We start from the raw sequence: 21,312 nt of genomic DNA on the forward strand, positions 1-21,312 counted from the left end.
CTTTGAGACTTTTTTTAAAAAAAGGAAATGGCATTAACAGCATTCGGTTTTCATTTCATGTACCACTAAGTTATTTTACTATTTCAAATTAAGATTTCATTTTTAATTTCAAGGTCAGTGACTTGTGATCCCCTCTAATCTGGAAGTCCTTTTTCATCATGGAGGTAGAATATTTTTTTCAGATTCTACTCATTTTATATAATCAATGTGAGACAATCATTAGACTCATATAATAACTGAAGATGGTTTTCCTATTAAAACTTTGACATTACCCCCACAACACACTGTTATTTCTGGTGCTTGTAATTATTCATTTAAAATGGTTTATTGTTTGTTCAGTTTGTACATGCAGGTAGGAGAAAAGAAAAGCCTGTCAATATGTTAAGTAAGGGATTCAAAGGTAAGATGCAGAAAATTACTCTTTTCTACACATTTGTGTTTACCTGTTCCAGCTACGAACACTTCTTTGCTTTGGCTATTATAGGAGTGAGAGTATGTTATGCCTATAATGACCTCATCAAACTGCATGATTATGGGCTGAAGCATCTGTACACTTTGGACAACACCATGAACTTTAAATTGGCATACCAAACTCCCAGTGGCCTGTCAATCATGAGAATAACATCTTCATGCCAGCAAGCCCCCTTGGATATAGTCTGACATTGCAATCTTCAGTAAATTACCCTGTCACTGCCAATCTTAGAGTTATCTCGCAAACAATCAAGAAGGCAATCAAACTGTTCTGAAGGGCCAGTTCAGGACTTCGGATGGCTAGACATTTCTCCATTCAACACTAGTGAGAAACCTATATATCACTACCTGGAGACTGAATGGAAAAACACACACACACACACACACACACACACACACAAACACACTTTTTAGATTTTGTAGGTAAGTCTGTAGCAAGAATCTTCATGAAACTGCTTTCCCTTTACTTCTCTGCCCTGTTACAGTGCTTGCTAATATTAATTAATTTACAAAGCCTACATTTTTTTCCAGCATGCAAAGAGTTTTTGAGTTAAGCACAGAATCAGATATCTTCTTCAACTAGAAAAAAGACACAGTGTTAAAGTGTAGAGGGAAAGAAAATCTGAAGCCAGAGAAGAGTTATTTTGCTTTTTTTTTATGAAAATCAATATTTTTACAAGACAGATATTTTAATTCTGTCAGTAATATTAAATTTAAGATAACAAAATATCTGAAATCCTAAACTTATTTACTAAAATGCCTTTCCTAATAGGATGTCCTCTAGATTATTCCCTGGAATCCCAGTCATGCTTGTTAGGAAGTCCCCATAAATCCCAAAGCATCCTCCTAAGAAGTTGTGTTGTGGAATAAGCCTTATTAAATTTGGCAGAACTTCTTATATAAACATATGTGCATCAGGTGACTCTTTAAGTAACAGTTGAAATGTGGAACAAAATTATCGATGCTACTCACAAACCCATCAATTACACACACATCATCACATACAATTGTATCTGATACTTTAAATACACTGATATTATGGTTGAATTGCTCATGAACAATGAAATTTAAGTAATTTTTTTTTGCTGAAGTGATAACATACATTTCAAAGAATAATCTTCAGTGCATAATAAGGAATGATGAGTTTACGGGAGAATAGGCACATTTAATTTATTGATCTTATGCTGAATAAAAATGTTAGTTGACTCTTAAATCTGATGGTGGTTATCAAACTCTTACATCATTTTTGAATAAAATTTAGTTATAGTGCATCTTAATAAATATTAGTGAATTTTAGAACCTGTGAAGTAAAATCAGCATATATTTATATTTAAAATAATAAGGATAATCCATATAATAGGTCAAGATGTCTTTTTAAGTAAGTCATTTATGTTTTCTGTGTACAAGCATACATAAACACATACAGAGTAACATACAGTTTAAGGAAAACCTTAAACAAAAACAAAATATTTGGATCAAGCCAAATATTTCAAAATCATCATGTATCAAGGATCTACAAGCTAAATATATAAAAAATAGTTTTTCAGAATGAGAAGTGCCAAGAATCTGGATCTTGGAAAAAAGAAACACTCCTTATTGTTGCCAAGAGAGTGATATGGTTGCCCTAGGTTATAAAGTGCTTTATAATGCTTATTTTGGCAGCTTTCTTGGAGAAGTTAATATTTATTACCATTTATGATGGCAGAAAACAAAGAGTAACACACCAATTTAGTGTGTTATTTAATTTCAGTCAAGAAATTAACTACATGCACACTTCATTTCAGGGAATCAACTAAACTAAACTAAATCAATTAAAATAAATATTCAGTAGTTTAATCCAAGCAAGACATTTATATTTGTTTTCTTCTAAAAACATATTATATATATATATATATATATATATATATATATATATATATATATATATATATATATATATATATATGTAATTCAAGACAGAAACTGGGTTTCAGATAGATAGTATGGAATACAGTACTCTTCAAAGCAATCTACAGGAAATCTTACACAAAATAATTTTTAGGACGGTACTATGGATGTCACTAATAGCTTATCAGAATATATTCAGATATCAGTATATTCAATAAAAATGTAATGTAGTAAGTCAAATTCATAAATGAATTTCTAATAACTTCATTTTGCCTAAGAAAGTGGCAGTAAATAGCATCTAATTGTTTTGCCACAATTTGTCTTGGAATAGAGAAAGCAAACAGAAAGTTGGTAATAAGTTTAGTATTATATTAGAACATGGACTCTGATCTATTATTCCTCTAAAAAGGTAGGTACAAGTACAAACTTTAGGTTCTATCTGTGGAACTTCAACAACAACATGACAAGATAGGATTTTAGGATAAGCTTGGATTGTAGGAAAGACCCTGGTTATGGTTCTTTTAGCTTCTTGAGGAAAGAACCAAAAAGAAGTAATTGGCAGCATGTCCTGACATATTTAATCAGATATATTAGATAGATGGATAGTGTCAGAATCCATTTATATCATATTCATAAATGGAATGTTTTAAACATTATTCCATGGATTCTGCCATCTCCCGAAGAGAAGAGAATGGATGTGTATTGAACCGGTATTGGGCATTTCAAAGGAAAGGAGAAGCCTTTTGAACTGGGGAAACAAAAGGGGGGGCTAGCATCTGGCTTGTGTCACGGAAGAGAGCAATAAACATGAAAGGTCCTAAGTTCCTTTTTCCCACGAGAGGAATGATACGAGATAAAGGATGGGGGACTGACCAAATGGGGTTAAGGGGGGTTAAACCGGGAACTTTTTATAAGGGTTTACTTCGTGGAATAATATTAAGTCCTGTCTCGTATTCCTACAGCCAAGCATGTCATAGTAAAGATTCTTTTTGGAATAGATTTGACTCCAAGAATTTTGTCTTCCTAAGACGTGGTTTGGGGTGGGTCCTGACATTAGACAGGACTTGCACTGAAAGTCAACCTGGGAAGAGGAACCTTACCGGGGGACTTTGCAAATAAATATGATGTCTGACAATGAAGCAAGAAGGGAGGGAAGCCCCACGGAGAAGGAGCCTTCCTCCCAGCTGATTTCCCAGAAACATTGGGAAGCTAAAGCGTCATATTACTCCTGGGAGGAAATGGCGGAGCAGCACGAACGAAAATCCCGGTGGTCGATGGGCGTTGGAAGGAAAAGTGAGTGGGAAAAGGCTTCGGGAGAAGTGACCCTGAGATAGAGCGACCACCAACCGTAATGGAAACAAGAGATGGAGAACTCCCTGCACGCCAGTGAGGAAGAGCGGATTCTGGAAAAAGCTATTGACTTGATGAAAACAACCCTGAGGTCACTAAGGGAGGAAAGAGCTGGAAACTGCAACCGACACAACACCTGGGGTCGTAACTGGAGGGGTAACGGAAGGGATCCAACACCTGAAACCCCAGGGCCATCCAATGGAACAAGAGCCGCTGACTCAGTGGTACCTACCCTCCCCAGACCCACAGACAGGGATCGAGATGAGGAGCGATACACTCTGCGGCGCAGACAACGCTCCAGTCAAAGATTCCCGCCCCTGGAAGCAAAGTTCAAGGGGGAGCCATCACGACTGGGATTTTTCCTAACCCAAGTCCTCAGCTACATGGAAGAGTACGGACGGGACATCCCCAGTGACAAAACGCGCATCCGAATTGTGCAATCTGCCCTGGACGGGACGGCTGCAGACTGGGTGGTGAACCTGCATGACTCCAATGCCCCAGAACTCAACGACTTCAACTGATTCATGTCATCCTTGAGGCGATGATTCGAGGACCCTTTGGCTGACCGGAAGGCCCGGGAGAGAATCAAAACAGTGAGGCAGGGCAGGAGAACAGTGGCCGAATATACCCAAGAATTCCGAGCCATCGCCAGCAAGCTGAACTGGCCAGAAGACATCCTCCTCAGCCATTTCAAAGATGGTCTAAACTACGACCTGTATGACGCTTGCCTGCCTCGAGGAGACCCCTACCATCTCGACGACTGGTATGTCCTGGCAGAGGAAGTGGAAATAGACCTATTGAAAAGACAATGCAGAGGAAAATCATGGGGCCGCCTGCCACTCGAGCAAACACGTGAGGAGAAAAACCCACCGGCCACAGCTAAAAAATCAAAGGGATGCTTCAATTGCGGGAGAGAGGGCCACTGTGCTGCAGAATGTCGTTCAAAAGCCCCTCCACGCAAAACAGAGGCATCATCTTCCAAAAATCTGGGGAAGTCTCAAGGCAACCCAAAAGAATCTTCCATGAAGGAGACAGAGGCTGTAGAGTCCACAATTCCTGCCAAAACCTGGGATTGGACTCCGGCCTACACCGCAGGGGCAGTGGACACCTCGGAAGACAGCTCAGAGGGAGAACCATTGGTAAGTGGACCTCTTCCACCCATACTTAAGACAGTGACTATATTAGCTTCCTCTGTACCAAAAGCCATTGAAATAAAGGCTCTGATAGACTCTGGCTGCATCCGCTGCCTCATCAGCCCAACACTGGTGGAGGAACTGAGCATCCCAGTGAGGAGGATTCCATGGATTCTGCCATCTCCCAAAGAGAAGAGAATGGATGTGTATTGAACCGGTATTAGGCATTTCAAAGGAAAGGAGAAGCCTTTTGAACTGGGGAAACAAAAGGGGGGGCTAGCATTTGGGTTGTGTCATGGAAGAGAGCAATAAACATGAAAGGTCCTAAGTTCCTTTTTCCCACGAAAGGGATGATACGAGATAAAGGATGGGGGACTGACCAAATGGGGTTAAGGGGGGTTAAACCAGGAACTCTTTATAAGGGTTTACTTCGTGGAATAATATTAAGTCCTGTCTCACATTCCGACAACCAAGCGTGTCATAGTAAAGATTCTTTTTGGAATAGATTTGACTCCAAGAATTTTGTCTTCCTAAGACGTGGTTTGGGGTGGGTCCTGACAGATAGATAGATAGATAGAGAGAGAGAGAGAGAGAGAGAGAGAGACAGACAGACAGACAGACAGACAGACCATTAGCAGGGATTAGATTAAGTCAAGAGGATAACTGTCTGATCAAAGTCCTGCCTTTGCTTTATAAGCAATGGGCAAAGAAAGGGGTGGGCCTTTGATCACAGAGTTGTGTTCGCTATCTTGATTTTTTGATCTTCTTTTGAAGACATATTTGGGAATTCAGTTGGCATCAACCAGAAAGTCTTTCTCTAGTATGATATTCTTCTCAGAAATCAAAGATTTACTGCCTCTGTTGCAATTTAGGCATATAATGAACTTGTTTTAATTGTCTTTGCACTGATTATTAATATTTTCTTCTATGGCCTAGTTACAATTAGCCATTTATAATATATAGCATTGTGATTATTTTCTTGTGGTACAATTCCTGCATATACATGTCTGACAGCACAAAAATATTGAAATAAATATCGTTTATTAATAGGTTTTTAAATTGTCCACCTTATTAATGGCTATTCTATAAGTGGTTCTAAAATAGACTTTCTGAAATAATACTGTTATGTAGCAAGAGATCCAGAAATTTATAGAATTCCTTCTGATAGCTCAAACTAACAGTGCCAAGCCCAAATTAACTGGAAATTAATAAAGATTCAGTTACAGACAACTAAGGGATGAGTTACTGGTGATGGAGATGGCATGTTAGAGTACAGCCAAATCAACAATGATTCTTCCCAACCTTCTCATTTCAGGGAATAGACAGCGAAGATATGAACATCACTAGTATTGATGGTTGACATAAACTTTCAATCCAAAGGTAGCAGTATCTGTCACTTGGAGCTGCCTGTCAAAAAAATGCTCTGTTGCGCAGACAATCAAAGCCACTACTTAAGCATGAGACGGGAAGATCAGTTGATTTCTGGTGTATTTTGCATACATTCAATCACTCACATTTTTCATTCACTCATAGGTTTCATTCAATTCCCCTTACAATCAGAGTTTAGCAAAGGAAAATTAAAAACAAAACAAAAACAAGCAAACAAATATGCAGGAACATTTTCACTGAATGGATTTATCGTTAAGTATAGTACAACATCCATGTATGCATATTATCTACATAGAAGCTATGTGGGATTTGCACACACTTAATCCTCATTTAATCTCAAGCACACACTTATAAGCCTTTTGGATGGTTTATCACCAAGTTTGGAGAAGCACCAATATTGGAAAAATAAAAGACATATACCTTATATTCTCTACATCTCTACTTCTGTTTGGTTTGCTTAAAAATGAAGTCAAATACCTACATTTAACTTAGAACATTAGACTTTTGTCTGTGAAAACATTGTACATGTCACTGCTTGCCTATTGGGCTATGGGCATTTCCTAAGCCAATTTTGATAAATTCTGGTTACAGTTTTTCACTCAAAAAGTCATTGCCAGAATCAATAAAATTAATGTTGGTAACAAACTTGTGAAGTTTGAAAATACAAACCATTATTACTAATTGTACAGAATATTTTCCCCAAGTTAGAAAAACAAGTTCCTGATTTAGTGACTCTCAGTATGAACCAGATTTTCTGCATATGCTACCCGTATTTTTATATATTTAAAACTATCAATAACAGATTTCAATTGTTTATTATGGTAGCAATTTTAAAAAATGACTTCAAGCATCAGGTCCATTGTGTTTGCTCAGGGGAGCCTTTTTCCCCCCTCCTGAGGTATTGTGGATATTTGTACTTAGAACCTTATAAATCTTTTGTCTGAGCTGAATTAGAAACTCCTGCTGTGGCAGAGCTTGATGAGGCAAGCTAAATTACATGATTTGCTTTTCTGCTCCAAAATACTTGCATTATCTTAAATGCCACAAGCCTGATGAAATATCAGATCACAGGATTCACCATTCTATAAAAGCAAAGCTGGCCCAAATAATTATTGCAGGAGGGCAAGATCCGTCATTTCTCTCTCTCTCTCTCTCTCTCTCTCTCTCTCTCTTTTTTTTTTTCCCCTCCAGATATTTTTCTCTCTTTTTTTTAAAGATGATTTGTTTTTTAATACTAAAAGCATACATTCTTAAGGAAACAGGTCAAACATTCTACTCAGAAAACATGTTATTTTGCAAAGTGAATCTTGTCTTGCCCCCAAAGAAACCATTATTTAGAGACATAAAAACCTTCTTTGTCTTATTTTGCTAGCTTAGTCAGAAAAAAGAGTTAACTATATCCAATTTATGGGGTTCAATATTGTGCTGGTTAGATATGCATAGATTTCCTCTGATTTCCTCTTATTTTGTATAAGAAGATATTTACACTGAAAGAACATTTATTTGGATTCTTAATTTGTGAAATAAGTTAGAAGAGAACAAGGAAATCGCTATGGTCATTAGAGATTTATCTGTAAGAAGCAACCAGCATTTGGATGAAGACAAAAAAGGTACAATTCACCAATTGAAATACCATATTCTCCAGCCCATAACCTAATATAGATTATAAAATACAGGTAGTCCTAAATTTACAACCACTTGCTTAGTGACCATTCAAAGTTACAACAACACTGAAAAAAGTAACTTATGACCATTTTTCACACTTACAACCATTGCAGCACCCCCATGGTTATATGATTTACATTCAGATGCTTGACAACTGACTCACATTTATGATGGTTGTAGTGTCCTGGGGTCATGTGATCCCCTTTTGCAATTTTCTGACAAGAAAAGTCAATGGGGAAACCAGATTCACTTAACAACCAGGTTACTAACTTTAACAACTGCAGTGTTTCACTTAACAACCATGACAAGAAAGGTTGTAAAAGTGGTCAAAACTCACTTAACAAATATCTCACTTAAAATCAGAAATTTTGGGCTCAATTTTGGTCATAAGTTGAGGACTACTTATATAACCTAAATTAATATAGGCAAATATAGATCTGGCTCTGCCTGCTGGCCTAGGCCTCAATGGGGGTGCCCATTCTGGAGGGGGCTGTTAGAATAGGAAAGACCCCAACTCTCCCTTTGTATTTTGTATTCTCCTCCTCCCCAACTTTTAACAGTATTTATTACTGGGCTTTTTTTTTGCTTTATTAGTTTAATGTGTAGCAATTTTAATAAGCCACCCAGAGTCATCTCTGGAGAAGATGGGTGGCACATAAATTCAATAAATAAATAAAAAAGTAATTAAATCAATTTGTAAAAAAAAGCAAAAATAATTATAGCTGCCACAAAATTAACATATCTATGGCAAACATTTTGGGGCTAATGTTAACTTTGATTCATTTAATTTACAGTGTTCCTACAGGAGTTGGGCACAAAAGACCCTTCAAAATGTGTGGAGAAATTTGTTTTTGAGTGGATAAGATTTTCTGTCCAATTTCTTTTAGCAGAAGCAGAATTTCTCTAACAATATCTTAAGCAATGAAGTTTCCATTAGGGGCAACAATAGCATTGCTACTAAGAAAGCACAATGCATAAAAGCCAGAAAGGTTGCAGTCTGCTGGAGAGAGTACATTGAAATACAAGATTTTCGCACACGCTCCACTCTTGCTATGTTCCACTCTTTGAAACATTTTCTAATGCAAATTGCCCTTTCCTCAAATTGAATGACAACTGCTAAGGAAAAAAAAAGCAGAAATGTGCTTGGTATTCTCTCATAGTTCATGGGAAAACAGTAATGGATTATATACCCAATGGAAAAGGACATCCATTTTCTATCTTATTCATGTACTTGTAGCCTGAGTACTTTTGGGACTAAAGCATCTATCCGTAGCTAATTGCTGCTATTGCTACCTTGAGAAAAAGGTAAGGAATGATATAAATAAGACTTGTGAAGAAAATGTGGAATATCATCTCCTGAATCACGTCGCAGGATGCTGAGAAAGATAGGTTCTATTCCTCCTTTTCCAGGCAAATCAACTACCCACGTGTTTGTATTACTGTATGTGCAGAAAATCAATCCTTCAAATTTCCTAGGAGAACAGAAAAACCTCTGGAAAACAGTTTCCAATCATTACCTACCTAGTATTGTATTGGGTAAGATGCCCCCATATTTGGCAAAATTAAAGCAAGAAGATTTGATTTTTAACTTCTTCAATTGCTCTGATATGACATTAAGGACACTGTACTCATTATACAATGGTGATGATAAAAGGTGCTGAAGACTGACATGTCCTGTAGAGATGTGGTATTATGCTCGTGAGACATGGTTAACGTAACACATTTATATATCCAGAAATCTCCACTACAATAACCCAGGAACCAGGTTAGTGGTGATATTTTGCCTCACCAAACACCAAACCACACAAATGTCAAAGCAAGATAGTATCTCTGTTTTTGAAAACCTCACAGAGAAGCTATCTGTGTAGACTTATTCCTATGCACTCGTTTTCACAGTTTTGGCTTTATGATTTAATTAATAAATTCAAGATCCTCTTAATGGTTTTAAAGTTAGTTGGGGATCTTTTGGGAAGAAAATAATACAGGAAAACTACAGGCATGTGAACAACATTTTAGTATAGAGAAAGGGAGAGAAATGGAAGTATGGTACATCTTAGGTCCCTAGAGAATAACAAGACTCATTAGATCATAATTTTAGTTGTTTTCCTCAAACCTTATTTTTTATTACTTACATATTACTTCAGACATGGGCAGAAATTTGATTTATAAACTGAAATAATAAATGACAAAATGGTGTTCTGCAGTATGATTTGAGACAAATTTGGCCAGAATGCTGTTATTTTTCTCCCACTGCTATTCCAGATATAAAGTTAACCAGTTAAGATATATTTTAATGCTGCTTATTAATGTTGAGAAGAATCATAACTGTAACAAATAAAAATAGGGCTAAGTAATGGATTGAGGGCTACATATTTGTAGATAAGCCCTAGTCTTTCAAGTAGTTCAACCATTACCTCTAAAAGTAGGATTGAGGAAAAGAATACTTAAAAATCACTTCAAACCTCTTGTTTGGCTGTGAATCTTGTTTCCAAATACTTTAACTCTCTGAATAAAGTCTATGATGTTTTAATTACATGTGCCATCTTGTGAAATTTATAGATTTTAATCAAAACCCTGTGAGTGTAAAATTTGTCATATAATTATGAATAAACTAGCCTTAATCTCCATCAAATACACATAACAATTATTTACTGAGAATTTGATTAAAATGGGATTAAATTTTAAAAACATTCTGCATAAACTAAATTAATTGATTTCAAACATTTTTAAAAATAATTACACCCACACCTTTGAATGAAGCTTTCACAAAGAGCTAACATCTGGAGAACCTTTTTTTTAATTAGGAAACTTCTTTGGTAAAGATATTTTAGAAAAACCATTCCCTTTAAACACATGTGTGCAAATTGTGTGTGCATATCTATGCATGTATATATATAAAAATCAGTAAGTAATGAAACAACTTACTGATGTCTTATAAGATAAGAAAAATAAACATTACATATTTGACTGTGAAGAACTTTCTTCCTGGTCATACAGGAATTTCACTGATTGATATTTTATTTTTAAGCAGAAAATAAATAGACACTCTGTAGAATTGATTGGGGATTCTATTGAGTCTGATTTATTTCCTATGGTTATAATCCAGACATATCAGTGGCTCACATGGTTAGGATGCTGGGATGGAGGTTAGCAAGCCTGTGTTTGAGACCCGAGTACTGCTGCATGGTGGGGTGAGCTCCTGTTGTTCGGTCCAGCTCCTGAGGACATGAGAGGAGCCCCCATGGTGTCCCTTAGGCAATGGTGATGTCACTGGCTAAGCCCTTCAATCTGGAAATGCCTTACAACAGTGCCTTCAATACAAACAGGGTGATCATAATTCTGAACATACTATGATAGATGTCAATAAATATTTTAAAAATTAATCAGCTCCCATATTAATTTAGTCCTAGCATTTATATCTAAAATGTTTCATCTAGTTGGTCATTTTTACTCAGACCTCTTTAGTTTTTCTTCCTGTAAGACTGTAGTGGTTGTCCATAAAAACATAATGTACCACAAATAGAGAAATCAGTATGCTTTAAGGCAAGAAGAAAAACCTAGTAAACAATTCTTTACATCCCAAAAATGCTTTCTCTTAAAAGTGTAATAACATCAGTGTTTTCACAACAGATAATTGCAAATAGCCATAGAATTATGGAGAATTTGTGGTCTAGGATATCCTACTGTACAATCATTTAAAAAGTTTTTAACTCAGAGGAAGATTTGTAAACATGTTATCACAGCAGTTGCCTGGAGCAAGGAACAGAGAGAACTTTCAAGTGTTGGGTTGCAAAAACTCTTAATTCAGCACTGGTGGGTTGTCACAGAAAGTGAAGATTAATAGAGAAGTAAAAATTTTGCTATAAGAAGTTGGAAGATTTCTGTCACTTCATTTCTGAAGCAATATCTTTAACTTTAGAAAGAACTGCTTCAATAAGACTAAAAAAATGATATTTTGCATAGGAAAAAATGGACCTTTTTTTAAAAAAAACCTATTTGTTTATTTACAAATAAACACAGTTTCCTGTGTTACTCTATTATCCTTTAGTCCTATCCTATCCTATCCTATCCTATCCTATCCTATCCTATCTTACGCTATGCTATCCTATCCTATCCTATCCGAATAATTTCAGCAAGGTATTATAAAATGGGCCTGTACTTTTAAAATATACAATAATTTATTCCTTTCACATTAACTGCTACACTAAAGTAGCTCAAATAAATTTGTGAGTATAACTGAAAATGAGCTTTCAGGATAATAAGTACAAAAATTGCAAAATAGCAACTGGAGTTTCATTGCAATTTCTTAATTTTTACCATACCAGAATTGTTCCTTTTCATGGCTGGTATTTGGTTGGTGATTTTGACAGAAATTCTTCATATAACCTTTCATAAAAGTCTTCAGAAGAATTTTTCTTTCTCTTTTTAAATAAGTTACTGTATTAGTATATGTTTATAAATCTTAACTGGAAGTGTGCATGCTACTTCATTCTGTTTATGACAAATCAGAAAAAAAAACATTCTCAGTGGTTTCTGTATGTCATATCTCTGTTATTTGCTGAGAGGCATTGCACCTATTTTTAGGATATATCCGCAATATTTAAAAAAAAATCAAGGAACTGAATGGATTCCTACTATACAAATGAACTTTATCTCACAGCATTTGTGAATAAAATCAATCTTGCCCTCCAGATGTTTCAGACAATTTCTACCATCAACAATAATGATATCCATAAAAAGCCATCATCTCTGTGTCAACTTTTAGCAACCACATAGACTTTCTTCAGGATGCTTTCATTACTTGATATTATCTATCCATTCTATTTCCTTGGTTAAATATAGGAGTCATTTATAATTTTATTTCCTTGCACAGTATGAAATGATACTTTACCATTATCATTAAAGTGATTGTCTGCCTCCAGCATTTTTCTAATTTGCTGCTGTCTGATATAGGTACTAGTTGCTTTTTCTGGAGATTTCAAATGACTTTCATGCCTGGGAGTATGTAGTTTTGGCTTACTTACACTCTTGATGTTCTTTGCTTATTCCTCCCAGGAATACTCGCTATCTCTCCCCCCCTTCCATCATAATAAATCTTGCATACTCATAATAAACTTTTCTCCACAATTAAATTCATTTTGGTGGTAATAGATCCTAAATAAAAAGTTTATTAAAAGAAAAAGTTCCCTTTCATTTAAGCACAAGCCTTGGCAACTTCATATTTTATTGGCTATTTTTTAAACTTTCCTGTCTACTATACAGCTGTGGAATTTCCCATGCAAGAGTAATAATATCTGTTCTTGCTTGTTTTGGTGTGGGTGTGTGATCAACTAGGGTTGCCTATATTTTGCCACCTTGTCAGGCAGACCCTCAATAGAAAATATAATATATTAGTACAATCTGCATACTGAAATACACTTATATTGTCTTCAACCAACACACCTTTTACATCACAAAAAGCATTCTTTACATGTTTATCCACAAATACAGGATGCGGGCAATAAGACAATGACCGTTTCTTGCTCCCTGTTGAACTACTTGCCAAGATTTTTACTTAAGTTTGCAAAATTTATTAGAAGTTCTGTTTACTTCTATCCTCTCCTGTTTTTACTGCACTTAACTGTAGCAACTCTAAGTTTTGCAAAGAGTTTTATAATTCAGGTTATTTAGCTTTCTGTAAAACAACATACCCCTTCATGGATTACTGCCTTGTCGTGGCGAAGGGGCTTGCGTAATTCAATGAAGCTATGAGCTATGCCGTGCAGGGCCACCCAAGACGGACAGGTCATAGCAGAGAGTTCTGACAAAACGTGATCCACTGGAGAAGGAAATGGCAACCCACTCCAGTATCTTTGCCATGAAAACCCTATGGACAGTACCAAAAGGCAAAACGATATGACGCTGGAAGATGAGCCCCTCAGGTCGGAAGGCGTCCAATATGCTACTGGGGAAGAGCAGAGGGCTAGTACTAGTAGCGCCAGAAAGAATGAAGCGACTGGGCCAAAGCCGAAAGGATGCTCAGCTGTGGATATGTCTGGTGGTGAAAGGAAAGTCCGATGCTGTAAAGATTTTTTCTCCATAGGAACCTGGAATGTAAGATCCATGAATCAAGGCAAGCTGGACGTGGTCAAACAAGAGATGACAAGACTGAACATTGACATCTTAGGTATCAGTGAACTAAAATGGACAGGAATGGGTGAATTTAATTCAGATGACCATCAGGTATACTACTGCGGGCAAGAATCCCTCAGAAGAAATGGAGTAGCCTTCATAGTCAATAAAAGAGTAGGAAAAGCAATACTGGGATACAATCCTCAAAATGACAGAATGATCTCAGTTCGAATCCAAGGCAAACCATTCAATATCACAGTAGTCCAAGTCTATGCCCCAACCACCGGTGCTGAAGAGGATGAAATTGACCGGTTCTATGAAGCCCTACAGCACCTTATAGAACTAACACCAAAAAATGATGTCCTTATCATCATGGGGGATTGGAATGCTAAAGTAGGAAGCCAAAAGATAACCGGAATAACAGGCAAGTTTGGCCTTGGAGTACAAAATGAAGCAGGGCACAGGCTGATAGAATTTTGTAAAGAGAATACGATGGTCATAGCAAACACTCTTTTCCAACAACCCAAGAGACGGCTCTACACATGGACATCACCAGACGGTCAACACAGAAATCAGATTGACTATATGCTCTGCAGCCAAAGATGGAGAAGCTCTATACAGTCAGTAAAAACAAGACCAGGAGCTGACTGTGGCTCAGACCATGAGCTTCTTGTTGCAAAGTTTAGGCTTAAACTGAAGAAAGTAGGGAAAAGCACCAGGCCAGTCAGGTATGAATTAAATCATATCCCCGTTGAATATACAGTAGAGGTGACAAATAGATTTAAGGAATTAGATCTGATAGACAGGGTGCCTGAAGAACTATGGACAGAGGTTCGTGACATTGTACAACAGGTAGCAACCAAAACCATCCCAAAGAAAAAGAAATGCAAGAAAGCAAAATGGCTGTCTGAGGAAGCTTTGCAAATAGCTGAGGAAAGGAGGGAAGCAAAAGGCAAGGGAGAAAAAGAAAGATACGCCCAATTGAATGCAGAATTCCAGAGAATAGCTAGAAGAGATAAGAATGCCTTCTTAAATGAACAGTGCAAAGAAATAGAAGAAAACAATAGAATAGGGAGGACCAGAGATCTTTTCAAGAAAATTGGAGAGATGAAGGGAACGTTCAATGCAAAAATGGGCATGATAAAGGACCAAAATGGCAGGGACCTAACAGAGGCAGAAGAGATTAAGAAGAGATGGCAAAATTACACAGAAGAACTATACAAGAATGAGCTTAACGTCCCTGATAATCACAATGAGGTGGTCACTGACCTCGAGCCAGACATCCTAGAATGTGAAGTGAAGTGGGCCTTAGAAAAGCTGAGCAACAACAAAGCTAGTGGAGGTGACAGTATTCCAGCTGAGCTATTCAAAATCTTAAAAGACGATGCAGTAAAAGTGCTACACTCAATTTGCCAGCAAATTTGGAAAACTCAACATTGGCCACAGGATTGGAAAAGATCAGTTTACATTCCAATTCCAAAGAAAGGCAGTGCCAAAGAATGTTCAAACTATCGCACCATTGCACTCATTTCTCATGCTAGTAAAGTTATGCTTAAAATCCTACAAGCTAGACTCCAGCAGTATGTGGATCGAGAACTACCAGAAGTGCAGGCAGGATTTCGAAGAGGCAGAGGAACTAGAGATCAAATAGCCAACATACGCTGGATCATGGAGAAAGCTAGAGAGTTCCAGAAAAACATCTACTTCTGCTTCATTGACTATGCTAAAGCCTTTGATTGTGTGGATCATAACAAACTGTGGCAAGTTCTTAAAGAGATGGGAGTACCAGAACATCTTATTTGTCTCTTGAGAAACCTATATGCGGGCCAAGAAGCAACAGTGAGAACTGGACACGGAACCACTGATTGGTTCCAAATTGGGAAAGGAGTCCGGCAAGGCTGTATACTGTCGCCTTGCCTATTTAACTTATATGCAGAGCACATCATGAGAAAGGCAGGGCTAGATGAATCAAAAGATGGAATTAAGATTGCTGGAAGAAATATCAACAACCTAAGATACGCAGATGATACCACTCTAATGGCAGAAAGTGAAGAGGAACTGAAGAGTCTCTTGTTGCGAGTGAAGAAGGAGAGTGCAAAAGTTGGGTTGAAACTAAACATTAAGAAAACCAAGATCATGGCATCCGGCCCTCTCAATTCCTGGCAAATAGATGGGGAAGAAATGGAGGTAGTGACAGATTTTATTTTCCTGGGCTCCAAGATCACTGCAGATGGGGACTGCAGCCAAGAAATTAAAAGACGCTTGCTCCTGGGGAGGAAAGCCATGGCAAATCTAGACAGCACACTAAAAAGCAGAGACATCACCCTGTCAACAAAAGTGCGTATAGTCAAGGCTATGGTCTTCCCAGTTGCAATGTATGGCAGTGAAAGTTGGACCATAAGAAAGGCTGAGCGCAAAAGAATTGAGGCCTTTGAACTCTGGTGCTGGAGAAGACTCCTGCGAGTCCCTTGGACTGCAAGGCGATCAAACCGGTCAGTCCTAGAGGAGATCAACCCTGACTGCTCTTTAGAAGGCCAGATCCTGAAGCTAAAACTCAAATACTTTGGCCACCTAATGAGGAGGAAGGACTCACTGGAGAAGAGCCTAATGCTGGGAAAGATTGAGGGCAATAGAAGAAGGGGACGACAGAGAATGAGGTGGCTGGATGGAGTCACTGAAGCAGTAGGCGTGAGCTTAAATGGAGCCCAGAAGATGGCAGAGGACAGGAAAGCCTGGAGGAACATTGTCCATAGGGTCGCGATGGGTCGGACACGACTTCGCAACTAACAACAACAACAACAAAAACAACATACCAAAATATTATTTACCTTTGTATACTTCTCAATGAATCTCAAAAACAAAACAATCCACCTCCCCTTTATCCCACAATAGTTTGCAGAAAGTTCAACTATATTACAACTGATTAGGAAAAAAAAGGCACTTAAGTTTTCCAGTGCTGTTGACACCATGACATTCCAGTCATCTGGTTCTATTTTCACACTAATGCTGAACCCTCATATGAATAGGTCCCTAGGGTCAACAGGCCAAAGAATGCAAGAAACACTCAAGTAAACAACGTGACAATTAGCTTTAAATGTTGGGAAAGGTTCTTGGTTGAATGTTAAACTATTAATAAAAACGAGTTCTTCAAATATTATTCAATATATCTGAAGCTAAATCCTTGGGAACTGATTCTGCATGATGGATAAAAACACATGTGGAAGAAAACACACACACACACATATAGATTGAAAACAATGTAATACATAAAAATATGTGACTGGTGAATGTGTTAAAACAAATAGCTATAGCATTTGAAGTCAGAGGTATATTTTATATTAAAACTATTTTCAACTTATTACTGGCTAAATTTCTTCCAGCATATATGATCTTCAGGACAATGTATATCAATACTGAGACAGAACTCTGTTTTATTAATGAACATGTTATTTTTTTAAAAAAATGAAGAGTAAACTCTTATATCATAGCCAGTAACATGAATTCCACTATTCTGTTCCATTTAGCACTTTCTGCTTTGTGAATTGATGTTGATAAAATACAAGTATTACCTTTGTCCAGAATTCTCTTGTATTTGCCCATAGCTGACAGTTAACAATACCTTGGAAAGTTTCCTGCTTAGTCATCTGTGCCTTTGCTTGAATAATCTACAATGTATGCTGGTACTTTTGCAAGTGTAAGTCACACAGAGGGTATATCTGAAGGAGCATTGAGACTTGAAATTCTAAACCACACAAATGCCTTGTGAGAATTCTAGCCTCCAAATCTGAGCTTTGCCAGAAATGAATCAAGCCCTATATTTAAAATAAGTCTTTCAGGTCACATTATTTTGCTCACAAGAGTACTACTTTATCCATCTCATTTGCCTCAATGGAAATGTAACAACAACTCTTGACAATAATAGGAGAGGGGGTCTTTCTGTCATAAAATGACTCATGATGAACCCTCTGTTCTTTCAAGGCTGGGAATTGGAAGACTTTTGCTCACCTCCCTCATTATCCTTGTTATCAGCACAGGAGGTTTCCATAGCAACATTGCATCCAGGCCCTCTCCAGCCGGTCTGGCAGACACACTGCCAGCTGTTCTGACCGAGTGTGCATCTCCCATTGCCATTGCACAAATCAGGGCAGCCATCTGGTTGAAGAAAGGAAGAAGATAAGTTCAAGTAATACTGATTTGCACGAAGATTCTATGCTGTAGGCACATTAGACAACATTACTGTACACCCAAAAAGAAAGCTAAGGACTATATCAGGTGGCGGTGTTGCTCTAAAGGACTTCATTTATTTGAAGTTGTCTAAGTAGAAGGCAGAAGAGAGTGTGTGAAAATGGTTTGTAGTCTTTCTTGCCAACTGTGAGCCATGGGGTCAGCAATTCAGAGATATTTCTTTACTTAAACAAAGAAACAAAATAACCGTAAACAAAATAATAGTGGGAATGGGTATGACTTCTGCTAGCTAGATTGTTGCTCACTACTCTCTGGTGGCTGATGGGAAAACCTGGCCTTCAAAAGTCAGTGTGGGACTGATCTAACTGATTTCCAGAGACCAGAGAGGCCAGTCTGCCCAGCCTTCAGAGAGATAAGATCACCCTGATCTACTGAACCCCCAGGGGGTGATGTGGCAGCATTGAAGTGGCCACAAATTTGTGAAATCCCACAGGAGTCATGGGTTTCAGATTTGGGACACATTCTGTAAATTAGCTTATTCTATAATTGAGCTGTGGTGACATAATGGTTAGAGTGCAGTACAGCTCATTCCAGGAGTTCAATTCTGAACTGCTCATGGTTGACTCAGCCTTCCATCCTTCTGAGGTTGGGAAAATGTGGACCCAGATTGTTGGGGCCAATACTCTGTAATCTGCTTAGAGAGGGCTGTAAAGCACTATGAAGTGGTATATCAATCTAAGTTGTATTGCTATTGCTAAGTGCTATTTGAGGTACCTTGTTTCAAAAAAATTTTTGCCCTATGGTGCCTCATTTCATCCAATTAAAGGCTAGAGACAAAGGCATGAGAGTTTTAGTAGTATATAGATTTTTAAAGGCTTTCAATATGAGATTATGGTTTCTTCTAATAGTTATATTTTGTTTCCATTACCTTTAAATAACTATTTAACATAACATCTTGCTATTTTTTTATAAATATGATGGAACTTCCTCATGGATGAAGCCACTTTATGGCTTTGAGCAACTACTGTATGTCACTGCATAAATTAATAGTGAATAGGGGTAATTTAAATAAAAAAGTACTACAATGCACGATCATTCTTGTTATTTTAGATAACTATATACATTTTAAAAATAAACTGCTTGCAATATAAACAGACCTAAATTTATATTTTCTAAAGGATATGGTAGAAAACATGAAACAAGCCCTGTCTTTCACTTTATCAAATGCCGATTTCCTTATTGAGGTAATGATTAGTGATCATTAAATTAGACTGGATTTAAATTTACAGATACTTAATTTTCAGAGTATATGTTATAAAGCACTACCAACAGCAAAAGGTAGCTTTTTGTGATGATTCAGAAGTAATCATGTTCATATCAAAATAAGGAAGGATAAAACAATCCATTGGCTCAAGTGTCATTCATAGATTAAAAGTAAAATCTCCCACCTAATCTTTATGCTCATTGCATTATTTTCTGGGTAGTAATCTACATGATCAAGAATTGTTCCTGTTGTAGTAGCTATCTGGATTTCTGCAGCCTGCATACGGTTAACATTTCACCACAATGCCTACATGTAGTTCTCAACTTACAACAATTCATTTAATGACCATTTGAAGTTACCATGGTACCGAAAGAAGTGAGTTATAACCATTTTTCACACTTACAGCCATTGCAGCATGCCCAACCTCACGTGATCAAAATTTAGACACTTGGCAACCGACCTATATTTTTGACTGTTGCAGTTTCCTGAGGTCAGGTGATCACCTTTTGTGACTTCATGACAGGCAAACTCAATTGGGAAGCCAGATTCAGTTAACCCTGTTACTGAATAACTTCAGCGAATCACTTAACCATGTGGCAAGAAAGGTCATAAAATGGGGCAAAATTCACTTAACAAATGTCTCACTTAGCAACAGAAATTTTGGCCTGAACTGTGGTGGTACATTGAGGACCACCTATATCTTTGCTCTCACTAATCTGTAAAGGAAGTAGTGCTGGCTTAACATAGTCACTGAAATGTAAAAATAAATACATAAATAAAATGATTAATGCCATTCTGACTATACATTTAATCTGAATATTCATGGATAAAGCTGCAATGGCAATCAGAATCCTGAAGGTAAATGGTCTCAAGAGATAAAAGAAGTAATCATCTTATTCATTAAAAGAAACAGGGAAAGAGAGAAATAAGAAATGGGACCAGTCACACAATTAAAGTGTTCAAGTCTATCATAGTCCGACAGAGTTTCTCTTTTTAAACCACCCCTCCCATTGCCTTCCGCTTTCCAACGTGTATTACTTCCCAATCTATTCTTTCATGAGATGACACTTCTTTCTGGGCAGAATGCCTCCTTTCAGAGCTATTGCTAAACTATTTGCTTTGCCTCCTGATCATCAGCTCCAAGGACACTCAACAAGTGCAGAATGTGGAACAAGTGCTATAATAATTAAGAGATGGGAACCTTCCACCCACTCTGCATGAACCTGGAAATTAAAAAAAAAGCAATAACAACACAGGAAAGTTTCAGAGTGAAGCTGCTATGATTTAGTGCTGATGACTGAGAAAATGTGTCTGTGTCTTTCACCCCTCTGTACAGAGATAGTTAAAACCCTGACAAAAATTAAAGGACTCTCCCCCACCCCCATATCCAGGATATCCATATCCATATTCTCAAGAATAAAACTTAAAACCTGATGCCCGTTGGGGAAAAAACAGCCGAATATAGAGAATCATCCTAAACAGATAGCCAGTTGCTAATAAGAGATGATCCAATTGTTATCTAAGACCACCTCTTATTAGCACACTTACTTCAAAGTGTGCATCATCAAGTGGACATATAGACTAACAACTAGGTTTCCCAAACCTGTGCAGGTGAAATGGTTTCACAATGATTTTGCTATAGCACTATTCCACACAAGGACTCCTGGCCAGGCCTTTTATCCAGGAAATCAGGTTGAGGACAAGGATTGGGATTGAGTTCTCCCCCTTTTTTGTGAAAATTAAAAAAAACCCAAATTTAGGACTTATAATTCCTATTTCTATGATTGTTTATATGTTGAAAATAATATTTTGGTGTAATTGATTTTCTACTTGTTGTCATTGTGCATATTTTGTTTC

General features: G+C 37.3%; 1 protein-coding gene across 5 annotated transcripts in view; it reads right to left on the reverse strand.

The window, feature by feature from the left end:
- TENM2 (teneurin transmembrane protein 2) overlaps window positions 1–21,312 on the reverse strand; it is a gene marked incomplete at its 5' end in the record, with an annotated part of 931,826 nt that overhangs the window by 88,665 nt on the left and 821,849 nt on the right. For all 5 annotated transcript variants that reach the window (XM_083351308.1, XM_083351307.1, XM_083351306.1 and 2 more), the window contains one exon: window positions 18,012–18,158. In XM_083351308.1, the coding sequence (XP_083207434.1) occupies window positions 18,012–18,158 (147 nt within the window). The remainder of the gene's footprint in view (window positions 1–18,011; window positions 18,159–21,312) is intronic.

This window comes from Vipera ursinii (assembly GCF_947247035.1).
Source record: "Vipera ursinii genome assembly, chromosome: 2".
Taxonomy (NCBI): domain Eukaryota; kingdom Metazoa; phylum Chordata; class Lepidosauria; order Squamata; family Viperidae; genus Vipera; species Vipera ursinii.